General features: G+C 48.8%; 1 protein-coding gene across 2 annotated transcripts in view; it reads right to left on the bottom strand.

Moving 5' to 3' along the window:
- BTBD16 (BTB domain containing 16) overlaps positions 1-25,856 on the bottom strand; it is a 46,302-nt gene that overhangs the window by 10,035 nt on the left and 10,411 nt on the right. For both annotated transcript variants that reach the window (XM_058544175.1, XM_058544177.1), the window contains exons 5-9: positions 23,612-23,701; positions 22,332-22,446; positions 15,882-15,951; positions 14,479-14,609; positions 7,505-7,624 (exon numbers count right to left, since the gene is read on the bottom strand). In XM_058544175.1, coding sequence (XP_058400158.1) covers positions 7,505-7,624; positions 14,479-14,609; positions 15,882-15,951; positions 22,332-22,446; positions 23,612-23,701 — 526 coding nt within the window. The remainder of the gene's footprint in view (positions 1-7,504; positions 7,625-14,478; positions 14,610-15,881; positions 15,952-22,331; positions 22,447-23,611; positions 23,702-25,856) is intronic.

Below are 25,856 nucleotides of genomic sequence, written 5' to 3'. Positions count from 1 at the left end.
TAAAATATACAATTTGGAATTCTGACACCTGCTCCATGGGTGAACCTTGAAGACATTATGCCAAGTGAAATAAGCCAGACCCAAAAGGACAAATACTATATAATTCCACTTATATGAGGTTCCTAGAGTAGCCAAGTTTATAGAGACAGAAAGTAGGATGGTGGCTGCCAGGGATCAGGAGGAATGGGGAGTTATTGTTTAAGGGGTAGAGCTTCAATTTAGGAAGATGAAAAAGTTCTGGAGACGTCTGGATGGTGGTGATGGTTGTACCACCATGTGAATGTACTTAACGCCACTGAACTGTACACATAAAATGGTTAAAATGGTAAATTTTGTTATGCATATTTTATCATAATAAAAAATAATTAGGGGTTAAAAAGTTACCTAGTTTATATGAAAAATATTTGAAATAATAAATTTTAAGGTGACGTTTGAAAAAAAAACACATTTTGCAGCAGTAAATCACGATGAGGAGGGAACATGGCTTTTTTCAAAATGTAACTCAGTGTAGAAGGCCTGGGCGCCTTCTGAACCCAACAACCAGGAAATGGTCCTCTTGGCTCCTAACATCAAAGTGAGGTAAAGGCTGCCACCACCACCATCACCTACCACATGTCACCACCATTCAGTACCTCCTGCCAAGTGCTGCGCTGGGCCTCTACTTTGAGGCAGAGCGAACCCATACGTGGGTCCAGATAAGCAGGGGTTGTTAACTTCCATGCAGAAAGGTTAGGTGCTCGCCCAAGTCTTACAGTCGGTAAACGGCGCAAGTGGGACTCAGACTCAGGGCTGCCATCTTCTAACGGACACCTTCTTTATCTAACGCATTCTTTGTCTCTGCTTCCTAGATTGTAAACTCCGAGAAGACGGAGATTTGTGTCTGTTTTGTTTACTCTCGTATTTTCAGTGCCTCTTGCAGCACTGGGCACTCAGTCGGCCTGCAATATGTTGAGAGAATTCGTTGAATGAATGATCTGGTCCCTGCCAATTCTCCAGCCTCAATCCTATCATCCCACCCCTCCACTCGTCGACAATTTGTCTTCTAGGAATGCCAGCAGTTCCAGGCCCGACGCACACGCGTGCATACACATGTGTGCATGCACAGACCGGGCTATTCCATGCTGATTTTCCTGTGCTCATGGGGTCCTGTCTGCTGTTGCCGTGCTTATTTGTCAGGACAAGTCCTATCAGACATTCGTTGAGACTCAGTTCGATGTCATCTTGACTCTGGAGACGGTCCTGACCTTTGCCCAAAGGCAGAAGTGGATCTAGAAATCCTGTCTAAAGATAACCTTATCTTCCCTTTGTAAGGGCCTCCTGCATCCAGACACATTACGCCCCTCATGCTCCTGCCATGCCTCCACTCTTATTGTGGAAGAAGAGATGTTTTGGGGTTGTCCGGCTTGGGTGGAAAGCCAAGAAGCCGCATGAGGAAAGTGAAAAGTTAGTAAGGAATAGGAATCAATAACATCTGGGCACATTGGAAAGAAGCGAGATTCAGCCTCCAGAAAGCCAAGCTAAAGGGGAATGGGGCAGTGCTGGTCAGAGCAAGAGAAGAAACGAAAAAGGCCAGAAACACAAGAGCCAGGTGACGAGAAACCCTGTTGTCCCCAAATACGTCAACCTGCCTGCACAGGACTTGGTGGAGCAATTCTGAGGGAGAATAATTTAACGGCCCTCATGTTCATGACTCATGGGACATTTCAAAACATTTCAAAATGTCCTGGTAAAGAGATCAGAGTTGTCATGTCGAGGTGCCCAGTTTCATGATGACTTTGTGGCCAATGTGCAAATGCCACTCACTAATCACAAGAGACACAGGGCCTCTGCCCGCCCTGGCACACAGTGCCACAGGGCATTTCCCTCGAGACAGCAGTGGGCTCGGGTGTCAGGGGTGTGAAGGCCGTGGCTGGGCAGCTCTCCTCGGAGTCTCCCCTCATATGATATATGGGGGAAGGTGGTGTTGGGTTTGTTGGGTTGGTGCACACCCACACAGCCAGCACATGCTCTTGTTCTCTCTGCAAAGAGAAGCTCAGAGGAGGAATCCGTCCAGTGTGCAGGTGAGATCCAGGAAGGTTTCCTAGAGGAGTCCCTGGCCAGCTCCGTAACGGCTGGGTCAGATTGGGACAGGGCATAGGAAGGAGGAGACTCAGCAGCAGAGGTCAGGGAAATCTAAAAGTTGGGGTCATGTGGAAATTGGCTTCACTGGCTGCTTTCAATGACCTTTTAGTGAGGTTGCTGGAATCCACCTTTGCAGTGTCTGATTTAGTAACTAATAATTTAGTGATTAATAAATCAGTTAAGGACCGGAATTACAGGTCTGTTAATGACATGTCCTCAACTCTGAGATCTCAAAGTAAAAGGATGAGTCAGAAGACCTAAGAGACCCAGGTCAACCCAGCTCCACCATCAATTTGCAAAAGGAGCCTGAGTCAGGCCCTTACCTGATGGATTTTACAGACACACAGTTGAGTGAAAGTCATCAGACATTAAAAAGTGTATACGATAGGATTCTATTTATATAAATTTCAAAAGCAGCCAAGACATCCTGATAGTAAATAAGCCAGGGTACTGTTTGCCTTTGCGTAGGAGAGGTAGTTTGGAGCTAAGACACATTATGGGGCCCGTCAAGTTCTGTTTCTCGGTCTGGGTGCTGGTTACACAGGTGCATGTGCTTTGCGGAAATTCATTGAGCTGTTCACTTAAGGTTTCTGCACTTTTCTGTATGTATTTTATACTCTGATTAAAAATGTACTTTAGGGCCGGCCCCATGGCTTAGTGGTTAAGTGCGCGCGCTCCGCTACTGGCCGCCCGGGTTCGGATCCCAGGTGCGCACCGACGCACCGCTTCTCCGGCCATGCTGAGGCTGCGTCCCACATACAGCAACTGGAAGGATGTGCACCTATGACATACAACAATCTACTGGGGCTTTGGGGAAAAGAAAAGGAAGAGGATTGGCAATAGATGTTAGCTCAGAGCCGGTCTTCCACAGCAAAAAGAGGAAGATTAGCACGGATGTTAGCTCAGGGCTGATCTTCCTCTCTCTCTCTCACACACACACACATACACACACACAAATGTACTTTAAAAAAAGTGAAAAATTTGCCTGCCTCTGGCTCTTCTCCAATTGATGAGTTTTTTACAGATTTCCTGGACTTCTCAGACTGCTAAGTGGAATGAAATGATGACTTTTCCTCCACGGATGAAGGCAACAGCTTTGCTTACATTCTTTATTTTTCTTACAAGGAAATGTTAAATTTATTTCCGGACAGGCTATTTGTTTTTCTAAAATAACCATTGCCAGGAAAACAAGGGTGTGTGTGTGTGTGTGTGTGTGTGGGCGCGTGCGTGTGCACGTGAGCATGTGTGTTCTCTTCCTATATTGACGTACTTAGACATCAATGAAAATAAATGCTTGAAGACATTCCTAAACATCTGGCTAGGTAGAGAAACTGCCCCTTCAACTTTCCATCTGTGTCCCTGGCACACAGTATACGTCCAATAAATATTTGTTGAATGAATGAAAGATTGAAAAAAATCAATGAATAAAAGAAATCGGGAGAGTAGAAAAGCTTGGACATATGTCTTTATTTGCAGGTACAGTTGGAAGAGTCAACTATACAAACGTGTTCACTCCTAGCTTGTCTTCTGGACTTTGCTAAGGCAGATGAGAAAAGGGGTATCTCATTCATTTTATTCAATTACTGCACTAAACCCTCCTTTTCAGATGTTGGGCTAGCCAAGGCCACACCCACAGCTACAGCTCAGCCTCATTCCTAGTGGGTCGCGGGGCCTGGCTAGCTAACATTCGCGCGGCTTGTCCCGTTGCCACCACATTATGAAAATACAGTCTCATTTTGGAAGTTCCCATATTGTTATGGCCTCAGAATGTCCCCTCTGACCGCTGCTCCCCCACCCAAAGATAGCTTGTAAATCACTCTGTCATTTAAATTATCTCATCAATAGATGCAACTTGAAAAGTTGGGCCAAATAGTCCACTTCCTCCTTTCTCATTCCCAAGCGTGTTTACTACCTCCCCGGGGGTCTGTTCTGCCCCACCTTTAAATGCTCCTGGCATGCCCCTGTCAGTGGCCACAGATTAGCTGTTCTTTTGGTTCACTGAACTGTGTAGATCAACTCCCCTGGTGACCCAGTTCTGGCCCAGGTTGACCGTGACTTCCCGCAGGCTCTCTCCACCACCACGGGGAGCAGAGGTGCCTTCTCGTAGCCTGAGCCTTTGGACCAACAGCTCCGCTGGCCAGTGGCTCTGAGGCCCTGCACTGCTGCTGGTCAGCTCTGGGATCTCAGGAAGGGATGGCAAACACAGAGCGTGGGCACCACCACTGCCCGCACCCATGTCCAGGGCAGACATCACTAACTACCGAGATGTTATTTCTCACCAAGCCTAGAGAAAGCTTTAGAATCCTTGCTAGCCGAGTACACCATCAGGCACTACCCATCAAGAAAAATGGAAATTTGTCTGCGATCCCTTTTACTTCAAGTTGCTGCAAACTTCGTGCTCTCTGAATTTTGCATCAGCATATTAAGACCCATTTCTCCGAGGGGAATGAAGCTACCTAAAAATGTTGGATGGAATTTTATCATTCAACAAGCTATTATATGTGAGCACAGTGCCCGGCAAGCTGAAGGTGAGATAAAGGATAGTAAACTCTCCCTTTAAGCCGCTTATGAGGAATCTGGGGAGGCAGGACACACACATACACCAAGGGGTACATAAGGGAGCGGTCAGAGAGGCCATTAGGGGAGGCCCCTGCCGTGGACTGACCGAGCAGAGAAGGCAGAGCAGCTGGGGGCAGTAAGCAGGAGCAGCAATGCTGACCCTTAGCCCAAGGAGCCTGGGGGCTCGGGGACATGCATGTGGGAGGTGCAGGCCATTGACAAGGGTGCACCTCACAGGTGCCACTGTTCTGGGGCAGATGAGTGAGCTGGGATGGGAGGAGAACTACCCACGATCCTAAAAACGGGCCACGTGGTCCTCAAAGTTGGGAGTGGGTCTGGGTGACTGTAGGGTTAAGATCATCTGGGGTCCAGACTGTCCCATCTTTTCTCCCAGAGGACACGAAGCTGGCTGGAGGGACGGAAGCAGCAGCAAGGGAGGGAGGGACCCAGGGCAGGCTGGAAGGCCATCAGGGGTCACTCCCGCCCTGCAGCAATTGAACTCAGGGCCATGTTAGAAGATACTGTGGGAATCGCTTAGGCTGGGACAGTGAGACGATTTGGAAACACCCAAATGGTTTCCAATAAGGAAAACTGTGCAGGATCAGGGACTTGAAAAATGCTGTGTGGAGGGGTGAGGTTTGGGGTCAAAATGGAATCCATGTATATTCAAGAGGAATGGAGAAGCTGTGATGGTAAAAAATACCCGTGTATGGGAGAAGCCTTTGAGACCCCAGCTCAAGAAGGCCAAGGAAACCCCACTTCCAGTGGAGGAGGCCACACATCCTAGCTCTCTCATTCCCACTTGTTTCTTTCACATTAAAAACACAGTTCCAGTGAATCAGCCACATTCTAGCTCATTTCCTATCTCCTGGTGCTAAGACGTTTCCAGTATGAGAGCTAACCTGGAGCCAAATAGCAAGTTTTCCTGGTGTGCATGACTCATAGGAAAAAGTGTCTCTTGGGCTATTAAAATAGTAGGGGGGGGGGGATTTAAAACACTTGGGTTCAAAGCAAATTACATAGAAACTAAGCAAAGTACATATAATTCTGGCACTGAATACTGCTTTCCCCAAATACCAAGACAGAAAAAATGGGCTCTTTAGTTAATGCAGCGCACAGATGTTCCAGAAGGATTAAATGCTTCAGAACAATGCAAATGAAACTTGGCTTCAACAGGTCAATCCACTGATGAATGTGTGGAAGATGTGTTTATCTGCTAAACTCGCATGTGCAAAAGAAATAGAGCTTCTTGACTTCCTTGAACATACCTTATCGTGCTTGAAAGCTCCCATTCCTGCTGATGTAGGGGACAGAAGCATAAACCTGACAATGAAGATATTGCTATCAGTTACTTCCTGCCTAGGGCAGATCCTCTGAGGGCCACCTGGGACTGTCTAGGGCACCACACTCCGCAGCCAGCTTGGATGATGTGAGCGTATTCACCAAGTTTCATAGCGGCTAAGGAGACACAGAAGGGAGCCCATAATCTACTGCTTTCACGCCTACCCCCACCCTGCTCTCCTGCCCCCACGCTGCCACAGCAGACACTGATAATGGGGGCACTCTGGACTGAACAGACAGAAAACACTCACAGGCAGAGGGGACACAGGGAGGGGAAGAAATGCCCTGTAAGGCAATATTAGAAGTCCTTGGCTAACGACAACAACATTGAACCTAGAGGCAGTCTCAAGATCTTTCTGAACACTGTGCCCAGGAAGCTACTACTGAACCAGCTGGAGCGAGCACAAGAGAGGGATCCTATCTGCCGTTCTAGGAATGGGCAGCAAGGCATCTTGGGATTTGGCAGGTCTGGGTTCAAGTCAGCTTCCATCCCTTATCACTTGTATGATATCTGACAAGATATTTCATCTCTACCTCAGTTTCCTCATCTGTAAAATGGGAATAATAAAACCAGCCCCTGAGTATTATGCAGATTAATGAGATAACAAGTAGAAAGTACTTATCAGAGTTACTGCATTTAGTAAGCATACTTACATGGTGCCCACTATTATACTGTAATTGTCATTTTTCATGTAAATGTTGAGATATACAACTTTTAGAATTTATAAGTTTGGAGAGTATGAAGCACTGGATTAATTCTATGAAACCTCTGTACATTCAAACGCTTTTTCATTTGTCCAGAAAATTCCGAATTTTATATGCTATCTAGTGAAATATAAATGAGAATAACCTAGTCTGATTTAGGTATGTTTGTTTTTTTTTTTTTTAAAGAGAGACTTTTTTTTTTTTTAAATTTATTTAGTGTGTGTGTGTGGAAGATCAGCCCTGAGCTAACATCCTTGCCAATCCTCCTCTTTTTTTTCGCTGAGGAAGACTGGCCCTGAGCTAACATCTGTGCCCATCTTCCTCCACTTTGTATGGGACGCCGCCACAGCATGGCCTGACAAGCGGTGTGTCGGTACGAGCCTGGGATCTGAACCTGGGCCGCCAGTAGCGCAGCGCACGCACTTAACCGCTAAGCCATGGGGCCGGCTCCTAGGTATATTTTAAATATGAAGTTTTTAAGGTCAGTGTAGTACGGTAATTTTCCTGAATAAAAGGAGTACATTTTGCATCATGTACTTTACTGGACACAGAACAAATTCTCAGAAGCACACGATTATCTCATATTATAACACCTACCTATTATTCACTTTTTCAAGTAATCCAGTGGTTCAAAAGTATCCCACAATCTTAGGCCCCATAGAGAAAACTGCATTCTATGCACTCTGATGCTATGAAAAATAATATCACTAATGCTTTTCCCATGATATTATGAGCAAAATACCAGTGTACGTACATTTTATCAGTCAACTGTGTTTACCTGATAAAAAACGCCAGCACCGTTTCATATGTCGGAACTGTCTGAATTTTGTGGTTTAGTTGCAAGTAGACCCACAAAAGTATCGTTTTCAGAAGATGAAACTCACTAAAAGTAAACAACCTGGCCAAAATAAAAGATTGAGAAGAAATGTTAGGCAGAGCAGACAGCCACAGCCTTTGCAAGAAAATGAAGTTACAAGTGGGTTTGGGAGAGGCAACACCATTCCTGAGAATGTAGGTGGCCTCAGACAAAGATGTTAAACGACTTGCCCAAGGTCATTGGCTGGTTAATGGCAGAGCTGGGATTGAACCTCAGCAGCCTGACGCTGGGGCCCCTGCTTTCACCACCCGCTGTGCTGCCCCAGAACAATGGCCGGCATCTAACGGGCTCTTACTGTAGACAGATGTTCCCAAGGTGGTTTCACATGTGCCTTCATTTAATTCCACACGACAATCCTGCAAAGCTGGCATACAGTCCTTACTTGTATAGACGTAGAAATTGAGACTGACCCTATGCTGACTTAAAATTTTAATATTTTGTTCATCATGGTTTTTCGCATTCATTTTGATTTTAAAATATTGCACTAAAATATACTTTACCTTGATTACTGAGCTTTTATGGTGCCCCCTTAAATTCTGCACCCGAGGGGAGTGCCTCAATCCTCACATTCTAGTCCCAGCCCTGATTGAGGGCTGAAGTATGAATAACTTATCCAGGGTCACATGATTCTAGAGTCAGACCTGGGCACGGGTCGGTTTAGAATCTCAGTTCTGCCCCACACTGGCTGTGGGAACTTCCGAGAGTTGCTTAGCGGCCCTGCAACCACAGCTCCCTCGTCTACAGAACCGAGATGACTACAGCTGCTCAGAGGACACTGGTGAAGGCTACGGGAGGTGACACATGGTAGGAGTTTCCCATCACTGCTGTAGCAAATTGCCACGAACTGAGTGGATTAAAACAACACAAATTTATTATCTTATAGTTCTGGAGGTCAGAAGAACAGAATGGATCTCATTGGGCTAGGATCAAGGTGTGGACAGGGCTGCACTTCTCCTGGAGGCTCCACGGAGATTCATTTCCTTGCCTTTTCCAGCTTCTGGAGGCCATCTCATTCCCTGACTTGTGACCCCTTCCTCCATCTTCAAGCCAGCAGCACAGCATCTTCAAATTTCTCTCTGGTTTTGACTCGTCTGCCTCCCTCTTCCACATTTAAGGATCCTTATAATTACACTGGGCCCAACTGGATAATCCAGGATCATCTCCCCAGCTCAAGGTCATCCAATTAGCAAGCTCAGTTCCATCTGCAACCTTAAGTCCCCTTTGCTGAGCAACCTAACATATCCACAGGTTCTGGGGGTTGGCATGCTGACCTCTTTGGGGGACCATTATTGAGCCGACCACACACATACAGACTGCTTAGCACAGTGTTTGGCACATAGTAACGTGCTCAGCAAACGGCAGCTCTGACTCCTAAGTGGCAGGCTGGGTCCTGACTCCAGAGCCCACCCTTTGCCCCCAGCAGCATGAGGCCTCTCATCAAGAAACAAGGGCTGAGAAGGAGTGGCTGGTGCTCTCCATACATCAGCTCTGTAGAGGAAGGATGTTTCCCAAACAGCCTCTGACTACTTGATTATCCGAGAAATCATTTCAATGTTTCTTAAACCCACTGATATTTTCCATCTCTGACCATGGAGATGGCACCCCGGCTTCAAGATATATCATAGCCTCTTCACCCACCACCTTAAGTGGTCCTGGTGGGTGACACCCAGGCTAAATCGTGACTCTAAAGGGCAATGGAAATGTCACCCACCCACCTCACACTATTTCTGGACACAGCAGAACTGTCTCTTTCCCCTTATTTGTTTAGGCCACCTACAGATGCATGGACTTTGACTCTGGCCAGACGGGACCAAATTTGTCACTGTCTGCACAGTAATGGTCAGGCAGGAGGGTAGATGTCACAGAGCCATTAGGTATGATGTCCCCACAAAGAACTCTGCCAGGACTTCAACCACCACTGGGCCGGGGAGCTACGTGACTTCTGGTACAGAATCCATGCTTGGGGTCCCTGAGCCCAGAAGATTCTTTGAGACCAAAGAGGGGCTAACAGAAACCCAGGGGGAGTAATTGGGAGCTCCATAAACCAGGATCCTGGTTTTACTTTTATTATGAAGGGTAATTGTTGAAATAAAGCCTTCTGTCTTTAAGCCAGTACCCTACGGTATAAGTTCCTGCAGGAAATAACCATGCTGAGGACATTCAAACATATTTTCATTTACCTAAAAGCTCTGATGGCCTGGATCAAGATGGAACTCACAGAGATCTTAAACTTCCCTCCAACATAGCGAACATTCTACGTGTGTTTACTGGTTACATCCCTATGGCCTATAGCTATAGGGTTACATCCCTATAGCCATTGGGATGTAACTGGTGTTTGTTCTTTAAGAGAAAAAAAAAGGCTTTTAACAAGACACTGTTTGTCTTCTATTTTTTTTTTGAGAAAATTGCATATAAATTATAAAGGTCCCCTTTTGAATAGAGACCATATAGAAAGCCATGCCCGTGTGAACAAGAAAATATGAACAAGGATGCCCATTGCAGCATTGATTGTCACAGCAAAAAATGAAGCAAAACAAAATAAAACAAAAGGCCTTCAGGAAGGGAATGGAAAAACTGCTGTCTATTCATTCAATGGAACTTTGTACAGCAATTAAATTTAAAATGCTAATTAGATGTGTAAGTATCAACATGGAGAGAACGCATCGCATGATGTTAGGTAAATAAAGTAAGTTGCAGAACATTATGATCACTGTAAGAACATTTATTTGAAGTCTAAACCTTTGCAAAACAATATTACGCATTATTTATGGGCGCACATATATATATGTAGTAAGTTTATACTCCCATGGATTGGGTTCACACAAGTCCACAACAGTGGTTTGATGTCTTTATGGAGGGAGGCCAAGAGGAAGGAAGAGGAAATTTAGGGCTGCGGAGGGCGACACAGGTGGCTTCTGCTGTATTAGTAACGGTTTGTTTCTCAACTTATGGCACAATGTCACCACTCGTTTATCTTGCGAGGTGGGTACAACTGTGTTTTGTACTATCCTCCTACCTTTGTAATTTCCTTTCACAATAAAAAACATGAACATCAATATCCTTATCAATCTTGACCGTCAACAAGGAAAAAGAAGGCCTCACGCAGAGCACACCAGTGGGCTGGTGATGACCACAAGCTTTGAGACCACTCAGACCTGGGTTTAAATCCCAACCCTCACGCTGCATGGGGGAGTTTGGGCCAATCTCTTCATTTCCTGTAATCACCACTCCATAGGAGAAAACACCGGTCACAGTACCCACCTCACTGGGTTGCTTCAGGAGTCAGACCAAGTAACCCATTCAGAGTGTTCTGTATACTACAAGTGCTCAATAATTGGTATTATCCAGAGAAGCATTAGCTTCAGGAACTACTGTTCGAGAGGGATGCCCAATGGTGTTCCAGACGCTAGAAAGCTGTGGGACAGGCACGCCGTGGAGGACAGGGGTGGCTTTTCTTAGGGAATTCCTGAGCCTCAAGACTCCTTGTGTCATAGATAGGAACTCAGGGAGAAGTGGACACACAGAGGGACGCAGTCCCCCTGGCTGCAGGGCAGCCGTCCGTGAAGATAGGAACTAGATAGCCTTCTGAGTTCTCCATCCTCCTGAGTCTACAGGGAGCTTGGCTTCCAGAAAAACAGAACTCGGAATGAAGCTTTCATAATGTTAGAGTTAGAACACGGTAACGTAGTGCTGACCTCTAAGAAGAAAATTAACTGAAAACCAAAGGCCCAGGCAAATAAATTAAAACCAGAGCCCCAGGAGGTCAGGAAAACTGTGTGTATTTTACCCCAGATTGTTTCCAAGATGGAAAGCAAAGCCCAAAGGAAGACGAAGTCAAAGGGACTTCGGAAGGGCAAGGCTGAGTGGCCCAGAAGCCAAAGCATCTGCTGAGAGATGGATGTTGTTCCAACAAGGCTTAGAGACCCAAACATCACGACCACAAATGGGGCCACAGTCTACGCTGAGTGGGCGAGGGACGCCCCATCCCTGACCTCGGTGGTTGGCGTTTCCACACAGCCAGTCTGGGGCCATGTGACGCCCCAGGACAGCCCGCCCTCGCTGAGTTCTGGTTGCTGGGAACTCTGGCCTCTGCGACAAATGAGGAGATGGTGGAGCGTGGAGGATGGGAGCCTGGACCTTGGAGCCCAGCCCTGCCTTTTATTAATCCCTCTTATCTTAGGGACAATAATTGTGCCTACTACATGGGGCTGTGTGGGTGATAGGGACAGTGCACATAGCACAGCACACACTCAAAGGTGCTCGATAAAAGGTAACTGGCCCAAAGGTCGACAAAAGGTAACTGGCCCAAAGGTCCATTCTTAATCAGGTGTGGTCCGTGGTGTCAGATCCACCAGCTGGCACGCGCACCAAGATGAGGAACCCACGCCTGGGTAAATTTCTAACAATCTCACCGGGCACTGGCGTGGCCCAGGCCCCCTCTTCCTGTGCCCTCTCTTCCCCACTTCCCTCCAGCTTTAAAGCAGCTGCCACTGGACGTTAACCAGGTGAAGAGAGTTCACCTGGGATGACGAGCACGCGAGTCCGGGAGTTGTCGGCCTGGTCACTCCAGGCACACGGGCTGATGACACTCTCGAGGCCACGCAGGGCTCTTCCCTCTTTGAGCCAGGAAAGCCCTGGACTGTCTGTGCTGACTGCTCCAGGGGAGGGGCTGGAGGAGCAGGACCCAGTTTCCACATCAGTCATGTCTCCCCAAACTTGTGAGTCTAGACGCTTGACACATAACGTTCTTGACCTCTTTTCCTGCCCAGTGTGCATTTTGTAAGGCCTATCCCATCACTAACCTTCTGGCTGTGGTCAGACATTTTTTTCCCCTTTCTTGGTTAAATGTTACCAGGGTGGGGCAGCTCAGCCTTTCCAAGGGAGGGACAGTGTTATGAAAAGTCTAAGGGATGCCATGTTTGTCTTTTCTTCAAGGATTGCATAACCTTTGCTCGGCTGGAGGGCGGGGGGGTGCATGCGTGGAACAGGGCAGAATAACCCTGGGAGCCCACCCAGTGCTCTGGGGCTGGTCTTGGGGCCCAGGTTCCTGAGGTCCTCTTAGATAATACGGCCGTCCTCAACTCTAGAACACTGAACCAACCTCATTTCTCCCTAAGTGTGAGGGCAATGCAAGCTAGTTAGTAAATTTGAACCAACAGTGGAATAAATCTCTCCAGATCTAATTTCTGAAATCAGAATGCTTTCCACCACATAAGCATGAGTAAACACTTATTTTCTAACATACCACTAAAATTTTTAGTAGAATTTAGTTCTCACTTTTGAAATTCACCCAAAGGGAGAACGATCTTGGTAACTTGGCAGTGGGTTATCAGGAACTTTTTAAAGAGTCCCAAAGAGATATGACAAGTAAACGCAATATGTGATCCTAAACTGGACCCTGCACTGAAGGCAAAAAAAGTATTGGGTCAATAATGTTAAGGTTAATGTCAATGCTAAATTTCCTGAGGTTGACAACCGCATTGTGGTTATACAAAAACTTCTTTTTTATTAGGACATAAACACCGAAGCATTTAGGGGTAAGGGAACATGATGTGTGCAACTTGTCCTCAAAGAGTTCAGGGAAAAAAAGTGTGTATGTAGATACACATGCCGATGCAAACTACAAAGCAAAAGGGCAGAAATTGAATAGGGTGACTCAGAGTAAATGGTATATAGATATTCTTTGCACTATTCCTGTAATTTTTATTTGTTTGAAATTATTTTCAAATAAAATATTTTTTAAATACTAACAAAAACAAACAGAAAGTCCTTTTGACTGAGTAATTTCACTCTAAGAATTTAATGCAGGAAAATAATCTGAATGAAGATATATGTACATTGAAGGATGTCACCAAGGTGCTGTTTATGTCAGTAAAAATTGGAAATAACCTAAAAGGCCAAGCACTGGGGACCATTTCCTGAATTACTCACAGGATGAGAAGAAGCCATGGGGCCAGGCCCTTCAGGCGGGAGGTGGGGGGGAGAGCCGCACAGAGGCCCTGTGGGCAGCAGGGAGCTCAGCAAGGCTGGAGTCTCAGGAAGGCCCCAGGGCTCCCGCGGGGCGTGTGGGACGGAGAAGCTGGATCTACACCGGAAGAGCCAAAGGCCTTCGGCTGGAGATGTGATTGGAAAGGGATCAGGAGCAGGGGCAGGACCCCGAGTTAGAGGTCCCTACAGTGGTCCCGATGAGAGACGATGGGGGCTTGGCTTCCGGTTGGCGCCCATGCAGAAAGGCCCAGAGAGATGGGTTTGGTCTGGAAGTAGAACCGACCGCACTTAGGGGGCGAGGGTGAGGTGGCGTCCAGAAGGACTCCCAAGGGGCTAGCGTGAGCAGCTGGTCAAGGAGCGCTGGGGGCCAAGGGTATAGCACAGGGCAGGGACGGCAAGAGTTGGGTTTTGGCCTTAATTGTCAGAGAAGTCACACAGCCGTCGAGTGTCTGGGTCCAGAGCTGTTCAGGAGAGGGGTCAGGGCTGGAGATAGAAACTGATGTAGGGTGAGAGCTTTTGTTTTCCTGCTTTCCATTTTCCACAAGGAATGTGTATTAATGTTGTCAGGATTTTTTTAATTACTTAGGCCACTACTTAATTAATTACCAGGTGGGTAATGAGACACTGGGCACCCAGAGGGTCTCTACCCTGATGAAGAGTGTGAGGGAGCCCCCACCCCATCCCCACACACAGTCCCCATGTTTTGGCCCCCCCACAAGGCCCAGCTGTCCAGGAGGGCAGGAAGTTTGGGATGGAGGAGGCGCTGGACCCTGGCCACGTCCACAGGGGCTGTGGGTGCGGCCCCCGCTGGAGCACCTCCCTCCCCGCACCAGCCCTGTTCCCCCAGGCCCCCCGCAGGGGCAGCTCCCCAGGGACCCAGCTCTGACCTGGGGGACTTCAGCACTTTGTGGAGCAGCTCCTGCGGGATTTTCTGGAGGTGGATCTGCATCCCCACCACAGGGACCAAGTTCATCTCCAGCCACTTCTCACAGGCTGTGGTGAGCTGCTCCTCCTTGTACTAAGGCAAGAAAAGCCGATTGATAAAGGAATTCCTGCACTCTCAGCGCCCTCTACTGGACTATAACGATGCTACAAGCATCTCAGGAGCACAGTGGGCAGACGAGCTCAAACCTTTTCTTTAACATACATAAAATACATACGTCATGCAGCAGAGAACACTTTCTGAGTGTTTGCTACGCTCAAGGCACCGCAGTAGGTTGATTTAAACCAATCCTCACCACAACCCTGTGAGGTTGGTTCATTATTATCCCTATTTCACCGATGGAGAAACTGAGGCTCCAAGAGTCCTGCTCTTGCCAGCAGTCACACAACCAGCAAGTGTCAGAGTGGGGAGCAAACCCAGGTGGTCTGACCACAGGGCTCGCATGCTGAAATCTCTGGACTAAAGTCAGTGATTGATCACGGAAGGTCCCGCAAGGTGGCCCCCACGTGGAGTTCTGAAGCTCATAGTGGGCACACACCCTAAAAGTAAGAAGAATGAAAGTTCAGAGACAGCGGAAAATGTCTCTCAGGGCCAGGGACCTTGACAGGGTCTTAGTACACCTTGTGTGTCCTCAGGGCTACGGTCCTCCCCAGGCCAAAGAGTGGCTGAGAAATGCTGACCAGAATGCAAAGACACCACCCACCAAGGGACTTTCTAATTACCAGTGGAGTGGAGGCGAGGATGCCAAGTTGTCCTTGACAAAATAGGCATTTAGAACATTGTTAGATGCTATTATAAGAGCGCTGTGACATGTTGACTGTGCGTGAACCGAACGTTAGGGTCAACCGTGTCTGTTTCAGTGCGAGTGTCCATCCAGGTCAACAGTGGCCTCATGGAGCGAGGCTGGAAGCAGGAGGCCTGGGGTTCAGACCCAGCACTGCCACTCAGAAGCCAGGTTCTCCCCTCCTTGGGTCTCAGCTTTGCTCTGATAATGAGCGAGTTCGATTTCCTCATCTATTCCCAGCACTGACACAGTGACTGGGCCCAGGTGGGACAAACGTCACTCCAACAAGAATGTCCTGGAAGGTTGTCTGCTGTTTTGATGAGAAAGGCTATGCTTCCACCCGCACCGCCCCCCCCAATTTTTAAGGCTTTTATACCTTTTTGGTGTTAAAATATCCTTTTAAAAATAAACTGATTTAAAAAAGATGGTTCACTTGGCAAAATAAAATATTGGCACTCAAGTTGGTGCCTTCAGATAGATTTTTGGGATCTGAGTCCAGTGCGTGGAATCCCAGAGCCTGAGTGCTGCCGAAGGTCCCCCAGCCGCTCCGTGCCCTGGCTCACCTTGCAGCCAGCCAGGTAGAAGGTCTTGATGGTGCTGGGCGTGAGGGCACTCATCATCGTGGTCACACATCTGCGGAGAGAGAACTGCTGACCTGCCGGCCCCGGGCTGCTGGCAGAGAAGTGGGCAGCCCCAGAGGTTTCCGTTCAACTCCTGGACAGCAGCAGGGGCTGTCCACATGGGAGGGAGCCTCATATCCCATAGGGATAGGAACGTGTGGCAGGGGGGCAAGACCAGCAAGGCCTGTTGCAAAGAGCTCTGGGCTGAGGGAGGTGAGGCTGGAAGTCAAACCCTTCAGAAGGAAACAAAGTAGACTTGACGCCAGGGAGCAGTATTATCACTCAGAGCTTAAGCACCTAAAGGTGACTTATTGAGGTTTAATTTTGGCCGGGATGGCTATCTGGCTGTCCCCCCACCAGAGGCATTTTCTTCCTGCCCGGATCACTGCGGTGCTGCTAGAGGGCCTCCTGTTCCGTTCCTCTCTGTGTGCAAATGGATTCAAAGAGCCATTTTCTGAAGAAAATCTTGGTCCTCTCTCACGACTAGGGCTCATTTACTCAGTTCACTCACTCATTAAGGATCCATTTACTGAGCACATACCATGTGCCAGGCACCTGGCGAGGCCGTTGGGGTGCAACAAGCAAAGCTGATGTGCCAATGGGGCAACACACGTTAAGTAAACATTTAGAAGACAACCACTTTATTACAGTTGTGCTAAGGGTTAAAAAGTTAAAGAACAAGGTGCCAAGGGAATGCAGAAAAAGGGGAATCTAACCTAGTGGGGGAAGGATCAGAAAAGTGACATTTAAAACCTGAAGGAGGAGGGCAAAGAATTGGCCAGGTCAGGAACTGGGAGACCAGCATTCCAAGAAGAGGAAATGGCATGTACAAAGGCCCTGAGGCAGGAGCAGGTGCTGGACTTTGAAGGAACATCAAGGATAGCACAGCTGCAGTGCAGTGGGACAGGGGGCAAGATGGAGGAGGAGATGAGCTGGGGTGGACAGGGTGGGTGGCAGGGTGGATATGCTAGGTGGATGGTGGCGTTATGGAGTTTCAGTGACTCAACTCAAAGTCATAGCTGATATTAACCTTTCTTCAGCACAATTTCCTTAAGGTACATTCACTTCACCAAACAGGGCACCAGAGAATAGCTAATGGGCTCTCGTATAGAAGCACAATCTTGAACTCATCATCACTCAGTGGTTATCCTAAACTCAGCTGAGATACACATCATTCATGGACAAAGGCTTAAAGGATATCCAGTAACTCTCCCACATATTCTAAAATGTATTCTTCAGTTAAGCCAGATCAGCAGAGAGCTGGGGGGTTCATTACCACCATCAAATACACCTTTGAAGAATAGCTTTTACTGACTGGCATTTTGGTGTGAAGACTTTACCAATATCAGGAAAGAATATTATAAAATTTATCATTGCATTTACTTTATGGACATTGTTGAGGACATTGATCATGATGTCACTCAGGGTCATCTGATGAAGACACCTAGGGTTTTATTGCTAAGAGTAGCTGTGCTTCTCCCAAGTCACTTATTTGTTTTTGTCTAATGTCACTAATCAAGTTTCCCTTTTCATATTAGCTGCTAGGAAGCTCAGAGCCAAATGCGTGGCCCACCTACAGCAAGAGCGTAGGTTGTAATATCATGCAATTTCAGCCTCTCCATCCTTGTTTTTCTTTCTCCTTTTTCTTTTTCTAAACAATTTTGTGCCCTGTTATTTTATGTATTCTTTTAAGCCACCAAAAGCCTTTACTAGAACAAGACAAGAAATAATGAATGAATATATAATCCGGTCACGATCAAGGCACTTTACTCCCTTGGATCCTAGGATTTCCTTTCACCCCAGTGAGCCTGATCACACCCAGTAGAAGGAATTGTCTGGAGTATTGGAACAATCTGTGCTGGGTAAACACCAGACGCTGCTGTCATCTCGCAGGCACGTTGGCTGGTGAGATTGCTGAGCCCCGTCAATTCAATGTCTTCACTGTCTCTTGGAGGACCTACCCTGCCCCTCCCCTCCCACTGCCCCTGCCTAGTTCAGACCCTCCTCCTCTCTCACCTGAGCCTCTACAACAGCCTCTTCCTGCCTCCACAGCCCCCCACATCCTCATTGCATCCTTCACACTGCAGCCTGAGGGTCTCAGCGGAAAACACAGAGGTGCTCACGTCCCTCTCCCCTCCCAAGCTTCAGGCTCTCTCCTCTGCTGACAGAACCAAGTGGAACCTTCTTACGTGGCCTTCGAGATCTGCATGACCCAGGTACCCTAACCTCCCCACTCACTTTTCCCTTCCTCTTTCCACAGCCCTTCCCCACTCCAGCCGCATTGGGTCTTAGTGGCCCAGCATGTCCCAGTTTCAATGCTCCTCCACCCAAAGTCCCCTTCTCTCTCATCCTGTGATGGCTGGAATCCTTCTGGGCTCAGCTCAAGTACCACCTCCTCTTAGAAGTCTCCCTGATTGCTCCTCCTCACACACTCCCTTTGCATTGATTTTCATGGCTTCCTTCTGCCTGGTACTCTGCCTCCCCCCTCCACTGCCCCCATGAAACTACAGACTGTCAGGAAGCAGCCCTCCCAGCTAAATCCATCCCCTGAGTGCCGCTAGGTGCCAGCCTCTGTTGCTAGTTCTGGAAATACCTGCCATGAACAGACAAAGCTCCTCTCCTCCTGGAGCTCCTGGTCTTACTAGGAGCCGAGCTCACCAATCAGCAGAGGTGGAAACCGAGGTGTGAAGGGGCTGTGCAGGTCCCACCACTCACCAGACACAGTGTTCTTAGGTGCTGGCTTCCGCCAGGAGAGACACACGGGCAGAATTAGCTGGTTTGGAGGCAGAATGCAGAAACTCGTGCTCCAGGAGGCTGACACTTTCACTTGTGCTCCCCGTTCTCACTGTCAGACTCACTGGCTGGGCTGGACTGGAATGCTCAGGCTTCCCAGACCAGAGGACCCAAAGCAAGCCCTGGGGCCACCCAGGCCAATTACCGTTGGGCTCAAGGAGGGTGGGGGGTTTCCACTTCTGGAAAGTCTAAAGGCACAGATGGAATTCAGCCCTGCTTGGAGGCAAGGAAATGCCCTTCCAGCCCTGTGAGCTTGGAGGGACCCAAGAGACCCTTAGGGAGATTGTGTGTGTGTGTGCGCATGCGTGTACATGCGTATGCACATGACAACCATGGTCCCAGCTGTCCAATGCAGATATTGATGCATGAGTCTAATGAACAGCATCTGGTAGAAACTGCTTGCACACACTCCATCGCCTAAAGATGGGCAGCCTCAGGGACATGTGATTCAGACCTAAGCAGCCATGTGGACAATTCTGCACCAGCTGGGAGCTCCGCCGAGATGACCTCTAAGATCTTGTCCAGCATCTTGATTTATGATGCTATCAGAGTGACCCGGGCATTTCTGTTCCACTGCGCACATACGCAGACACACACACACACACACAGTGAGGCTTGTGCTGCCACACCCTTGCCACCTGCACCATCAGCCCCTCAAAGGCAAGCGAGACCCAGCCCAGCTGTGTGCCAGGCCTGCCCGGCTCTGACCTAGAGTACCAGCCCCTCCACCATGATCTTAGAATTGTGGGCTGGCCTTCAGCCCAGGCAGGCGGAGGTTTGCCTATCAGTGGAAAGATAGCTCATTATCTCCAAATTTGGCTGATTATCTCCAAAGCACTTCTTGCTCTGGCACTCACAACAGGGCATGGGGAGGAGGAAGGAGACGAAGAACCTGCCGTTCTTGGCTCAGCCGCAGGTAAGCCAGGCTAGGGTTCGGAGAGTAAGATGGGGCTTCGCATCTGGGCCTGAGGTGGGCCAGCCGAGGCTCAGGGACAGACAGACGGTGGCTGGAGGCCCTGCTCTAAGAAGAAAGCTGGCCTTCCAGCTCTCGGGTCAGAGAGAGCTTCCCGGACAGCACCAGGAAATAGCTGCTCAGAAATGTCTGCATAGGGAAGCTGAGATATAGTGGTTATTTATGTCATAAGGCTATGCCGAGCTGAAGATGAACATACAACGGAAGGGGCATGGGGAATCTCAGGAAAACCTAGATTTTTCCCTCATCACCTGCAAGGTCAAGGCCAGATTCCTTAGTTAGCCCAAGACCCTACATAACCTGTCCCTGCCTACGACTGCGGGTCTCCCACCTCCCACAGCCCCCCACCTTACAGGTCTGGCCAGGCAGACCCACCAGAGTGCCTTTGCAAGAGTCCAGGACTCTGAGAGCCTGCATCCCTCGTTTACTGGGTGTCTGCATCCCTGATGAGGCTTCAAGATGCTTCAGATCGAGAGTCTGCCCCAGGAATGAGGCACTAGCTCAAAAACATTTGTGGGACTGAATCTGGCTGAGTGGACTCCACAAAAAGTGAGTTGAAACCTGTAAGATCCCTGGGAAAGATCCTGCCCCTGCCCTCTACAGAACAGCTGGTGTCCTCTCACGGCCTGGATGGGAAGTTCATTCATGCACTCATTCCCTCTAATGAAGAAACTGAGGCTTGGGGCAGTGACACAAGCCAAGCAGACCATCTGTGCCCTAAATCTCCTCTCTCTATGGAATTGCATCAGGAATTAGGAAATCAAAGAGCCAGAAGACACTACTTTTGTGTTCAGGACGTTAGTACAGTAGGCACACGTCCCTGAAAAAGCCCAAGGGAAGGGACAGAATATTCTAGAAAAATTAATCCCATCGGTGATTTTCCATCTGGGTCACCTACTCTTTCAGAAGCGTTAACGGAATGGAGGAATATTACAGCATACAAAAAGAGGAGAGTTCTAAGAAATGCTCTTTCTAATCACAGGTACCAGTTTTACTTGAAATTAATCATACATAATACAAAATTTTCCATTTGGGAACCCTCACCCTTCACTCCACCCCCACTTTACTCATTTCCTGTGTCTTGGAGACTTTTGGGAAGGAAGCTTTAGCGGTCAGTGACCCTGCCCATCTGGTCCTCACTGTTCCCTAGTGTCCTGGAGAAGCCCAAGAAATCATTCATGAAGGAACAGATGAATGCATGAAGGTGTGATTGAATAAACTCACGAACGCCTGGCCCTAAGAAACCCCGTCTGACCAAATGCCACTGAAGGGAGGAGCAGCAGGGAGGTCAGAACCAAGAATGAGCAAGGGACATCACCACCTCACTTGAGCAAAGCAGAATAGGACAGAGTTTGGGGTGCAGGTTCTGGGGCCCCTTGACCTCCTTCAAGTCCTGGCTGCTCTATGTGGAAGCTGGGTGGCGTTGGGCAAGTTCCTTATCTCTCAAAGCCTCAGTTTCCTCATCTGTAAAGTGAGCATAGTAATATACCTCCTCCTAGGGCTGCAGGATTGAAGTGGCATAATCCCTGCAAAGAGCTGAGGACAGTGTCGGACCACGGCAAATGCTCCATCTCAAAGCCCTTTGTGCCAACATCCCCACTCCCAACAAAGTCCTGTGAAGTAGGCAGGACAGATGTAATGAGCCCCATTTCACAGCTGAGACCAGTGAGGCACGTGGAGACTAAGGAGCAGCTTACAGCAGGACTGAGCACAGACCCTGCAGCTCACATCCTAGGTTGCTTTTGGTTCTGCAGGAAAAGTCTAATGAAAACTGGGAGCCTCTGAATTTCAACCCTCCTGGGCTGCATTTCACTGGCTGCTTGGATGCAGGCAGAGACATGAGATGCCTCTATCGCTCCCTCACACTGTCAGCATCCACGAGCTCTCCGTGAGTGCAGGTAACCCTTGTCGGGATGAGGACGCTTTCACATTCAATGCCAATCCCCCGTCAATGCCTCCTAGTCCCCATACACAGGCGCCCCTTATGGGCAGCCAGGTGGGCTGCAAGGTCTGAGTGCCCAGGAGAAGGGCTGTGCCCAAAATGGGCAGTCGGATTGACGGGCAATTTTGAGTTTGATTTTTGCATTTTTCTCTCTTCTGAAAGATATACAATGACTGAGTGTAACATTTGTAAAAGTAAAAATGTTATTTACAAGAAAAAACAAAGTAGGAAACAAGTGGGAAGGAGGCCTGAGAGTGATGGGAAGTCAGCTTGCCTTCAAATGGCCAGTGTATGTGTGTGGGCACTAAATGGAGAGAGACTTGTTTAGAGAAGAATGATCACAGGTGAAATTCATAAGCAGGCATGGTTTGAGTACTGTTGGGAAGTCACTTTGCACACCTACAAATATCTCCCAGCCCTAGAAATCCCCCATCTGCATTTCACTCCTGTGAGTCAAGAATCATGGGTTAAAATGAGCGTGCCACTGGAGAGGTGGCTCAGTTGTGAGCTGATAACGCATTAGTGTGAATTAGGGTCTCGGTGCCTTTGCCGACTCAAAGCTCTGTGCAAAGAAACCCCAAATGTCCTAGCTCACGGAAGAGGCATATTCCATGAAATGCGCCAGGAGGCCCCTTCCGATCCTGCCCAGGGCTGGCCCTCGCCCATGCCCACCACCGTTCCTTACCTTTGAATCAGGGTGTCGAACTGGAGAATGTGAGCGGAAGCCAGCACACCCAGCATGTCGTCCATGTTCATCTTTGCCTCGCTCAAGTAGAGGTTCTTCAGGGCTGTGGCAAAGGCTGGTGAGGCAGCATCCAAGAGAGAGCTGTTAGCAGGGGCTCTGCACTCCCGCGTCCCTCACTCCCAGGTGCCCTCCCTCCTGGATGCTCGAGTGTCCACTAACTGGGCGGCCAGAGAAGCCGTTGGAGAAAATGCACCCACTCTGACCCGGGCGCAGACACTGCCTGGGCTCCCAGCTTCTCAAAAGGAGTTGAGGATGAAGCTAAAGAAAACTGAGCTCCTGCTGAACGATGGTCCTGTGAGCTGGTCTTTAGAGTCTGTGCCTCAGGGATCCTCTCCTAACCGGCAGTCTATGACCTGTGCAGGGAGGTGGCTGCCCAATATGCACAGAATGAGGCGGGCACATAGGTGCGTGTTTTTCTCTGGAGACGACATATAGCTTGCAGCAGATTTTCTTTGGAGTCTGGAGTCTTCAAAAGGGCTAAGGACTCCTGGGAAGAGCCAAACTATACTTTGATAGTTTGGGAACACAGCTCCCATGGCTAGGGAACAGATGGACTTGGCTTAATCCAAGTTCTACCTGATCCCAAACAGTGCTGTCATGTGGTCCAGTGGGCTCTGAGGACAAGTGGTCCAACCAGTGCTTAAGTGGATGATTTCGGACCTACTGATTCATAGACCTGTGACAGCACGTGACAGCGTGCATGTCCCATGAACACAGAAGTCTGTTGCTAGGTGGCCAGGATGGGGTAGGGAGAAGGTGAGCCCAAGGGAGCCTCCTGGGGGAGGCTTCTGCTGCTGGAAGCCCACCAGCGAGGGGCCTAGGAGGGAAGGGGCCGGTGGAGCACTGCCTGGGGGCAAGGGTGGGTCTGAGAGCCCCCCTGGGCAGTGTGCTCCTGGAATGGCAGTGGGAAGGGCAGGGATGTTGTCACTAGGTCTGTCTGAGAAGCCTGCTACTTCCTTCCTCCTCTGCATCCTTCACACCTCCCTCCCAAGGACGAGTACCTCTCCTGAACAACATTACACTTTCCTTCATATTCTCAAGTTGTCCCAGCCTCTCTCCCTACCTCTCTTCACACTGTGCAGGCATTCCTTATAAGGAAGCACTGAACATTGTCTACCACTTGTTTGTTGTGTTTTGTTGTGGTTGTTTGTTTGTTTTTAAAATCTGGGAGGACTATTGGTTCAATGGCATCTCAGAATATGAAGACAGGGGTACATTACCAACTTTAGTGACCAGGGAGTCATTGATCTTCAAGGAAATGATCATCTTCTTTACTGGGGGTCTTTCTTTGATCTTCCCAGGCAACTGAGCTAGCAAAAGAAATGGGATAAGGATGTAGGGATGTGATAGCCACAGTGAATTGTGCAAGATACCATGTCAGGCTGCACACACTTTGCACAACCTTGATCTTGGCACATACCACACTGTATTTTGTCTGTTTTTTTGTTTAATGGATGCATTTTTGAAATGATTATTTATTTTGAAATAATTGAAGACTCACAAGAAGTTGCAAAAATAGTACAGAGATTTCCAGTGTGCCCCTCGGCCAGCTTCCCCCGATGACCTCACAGCCACTGTGATGGTCAAAACCTGAAACCGATGCTCACACTGCATTTCAAATATTTATGACAAGGTCCCTCCTCCCTCTCTCTTTCCCTTTCTTCCTCCCTCCCCCTCTCTCTCTCATCAGGCTCTGAGCAGTTTGAGAGCAGGGGGTGGGCCTCCATCATCTCTGCACCCTAGCACCCAGCTCAGACATGGCCTGAGGGAGGAGCACAGTGACTGCCTACTGAGGGATGAATGTGGGACTGAGGTATCCACCCAGTGGCTCTTGAAACTACCCCCACAGATCTCCAAACAGAGCCCCCCCCCCGCCTTGCTACCGAAGTCTTCCAGAAGGAAGGGAGAGGGCAGCCCGATTCACTGCCAGCCTCTCCCATCCACTCGGAATTATTCTAAAATGTGAATTACAACACACACTGCTCTCGGGTCTCCAGCGGCATCCTGCACCCTTGGCACAAAGCCACAGCCCCTCCAGTGGCCCCAAGATGCTCCCCCTAGTCTCAGGCTCACTGGGTCCCAAAGCTGCCTCCTTGAGGCTTGTTCCCCAGGAGCATCTCGGGGGCTCCCTCTCTCTCCGATTAGGGGCCTGCCTGACCCTATATGTAAGGTAGCACCCCACCCCCACCTCCCCCCACCAACCGGCTTTATTTTTCCTCCTGGACTAACCACCCGCTATTACTACCAGCTGCTGTTCCACCACAGATCTGTGGGTTTATTATCTGCCGGGCAGGTGCGTCGTGTGGTTTCCTCACCACTCCATCCCCAGGACCCCGCAGAGTCTTGCACATGCTGGTGCTCAGTGAATATCAGCTGGAATGAACAGAGTCCATCGCCAGAATCCCAAGTGAGCTCAAGGTTCCAGGTGACCAAAAATGACGAGTCAGGAGCCAAAAACTATGTCACACTTTGCAACTACGAAGCCAGTAGACAAAAGAGCCAGCAAAGACCCATTTTCCTTAGGCAAGCGAGGCCGTCGGCCTGCCCTCCCTGTGCTCACGGCACTGGCTCTGTTCAGGCCCTCATTCGGCAAATATTTATTGAGCACCTACTAAGTGCCAGGCCTTGTTCCCAGCTCTGCATCATTTTCCTCTCCTGGATTTCCACACAGCCTCCCATCGGCACGCTCCGTTCTATCGTTCACCCCCACTGGGAGGAGTAAATAAGATGATGCACGTTGGTGCCTGACACACAGTAGGCACTCAGGAGGTGGTCGGTAGTATCATCATGTATCATGCTATTTATGATGCTTTATCATTTTGGGTTTGTCTGTCCCCCAACCCCCGACATTAAGTTCCTAGCACAATGCCTGGCATAAGGTAAGCACTCAATGACATTTGTCGAAGGAAGGAGGGAATATTATCAGCTCAGTTAGGGTAAGTGGAAGACAGAAGTTCAACATTCCCTCCACTTTAAGTAAAACCTCAGAGTCAGATAGGAAAGTCACGATTTGATCATGCGCTTCTGAGATGCTCTTAAACCAAGGTGGTTCATTTTTAGTAACAGAGTGCCTTCTTGGATTTCTTCCTAGAGAATAAACATGCCCTGCTAAAGTACAGCTGATCCTCGGCTCTTGGTGGAGAGACAATGAGCAGCTGGGACAGGCTTGTGTGGCCAACAGGGGGCTACGTCTCCGCAGAGCCTGCCACTCCAGAGCTTGGTCAGAACTTTCTCTGCTGCTAACACCAGGACCACAACACAGGTGTTTTCAAGAACACAAGAGCAATAATCGTGACATGCAGGTACAAACCATCATTGTGAGACATGTTCTGCTTCAAAGGCACATGAAGGGCTGTACCTACTGAAAATCGTGGAGATAAAAGTCCTACGGCCTGGGGCAGTTGGTGGTGCTTGTGGGGAGATCCTGGAATGTGTGACAGTCAGGGTGCTGGGGTTTCATCTCTG

This window comes from Diceros bicornis, chromosome 6, assembly GCF_020826845.1.
Source record: "Diceros bicornis minor isolate mBicDic1 chromosome 6, mDicBic1.mat.cur, whole genome shotgun sequence".
Lineage (NCBI taxonomy): Eukaryota > Metazoa > Chordata > Mammalia > Perissodactyla > Rhinocerotidae > Diceros > Diceros bicornis.
Note: the sequence above shows the minus strand (reverse complement) of the source record. Positions and strands in the feature narration are given on the sequence as shown.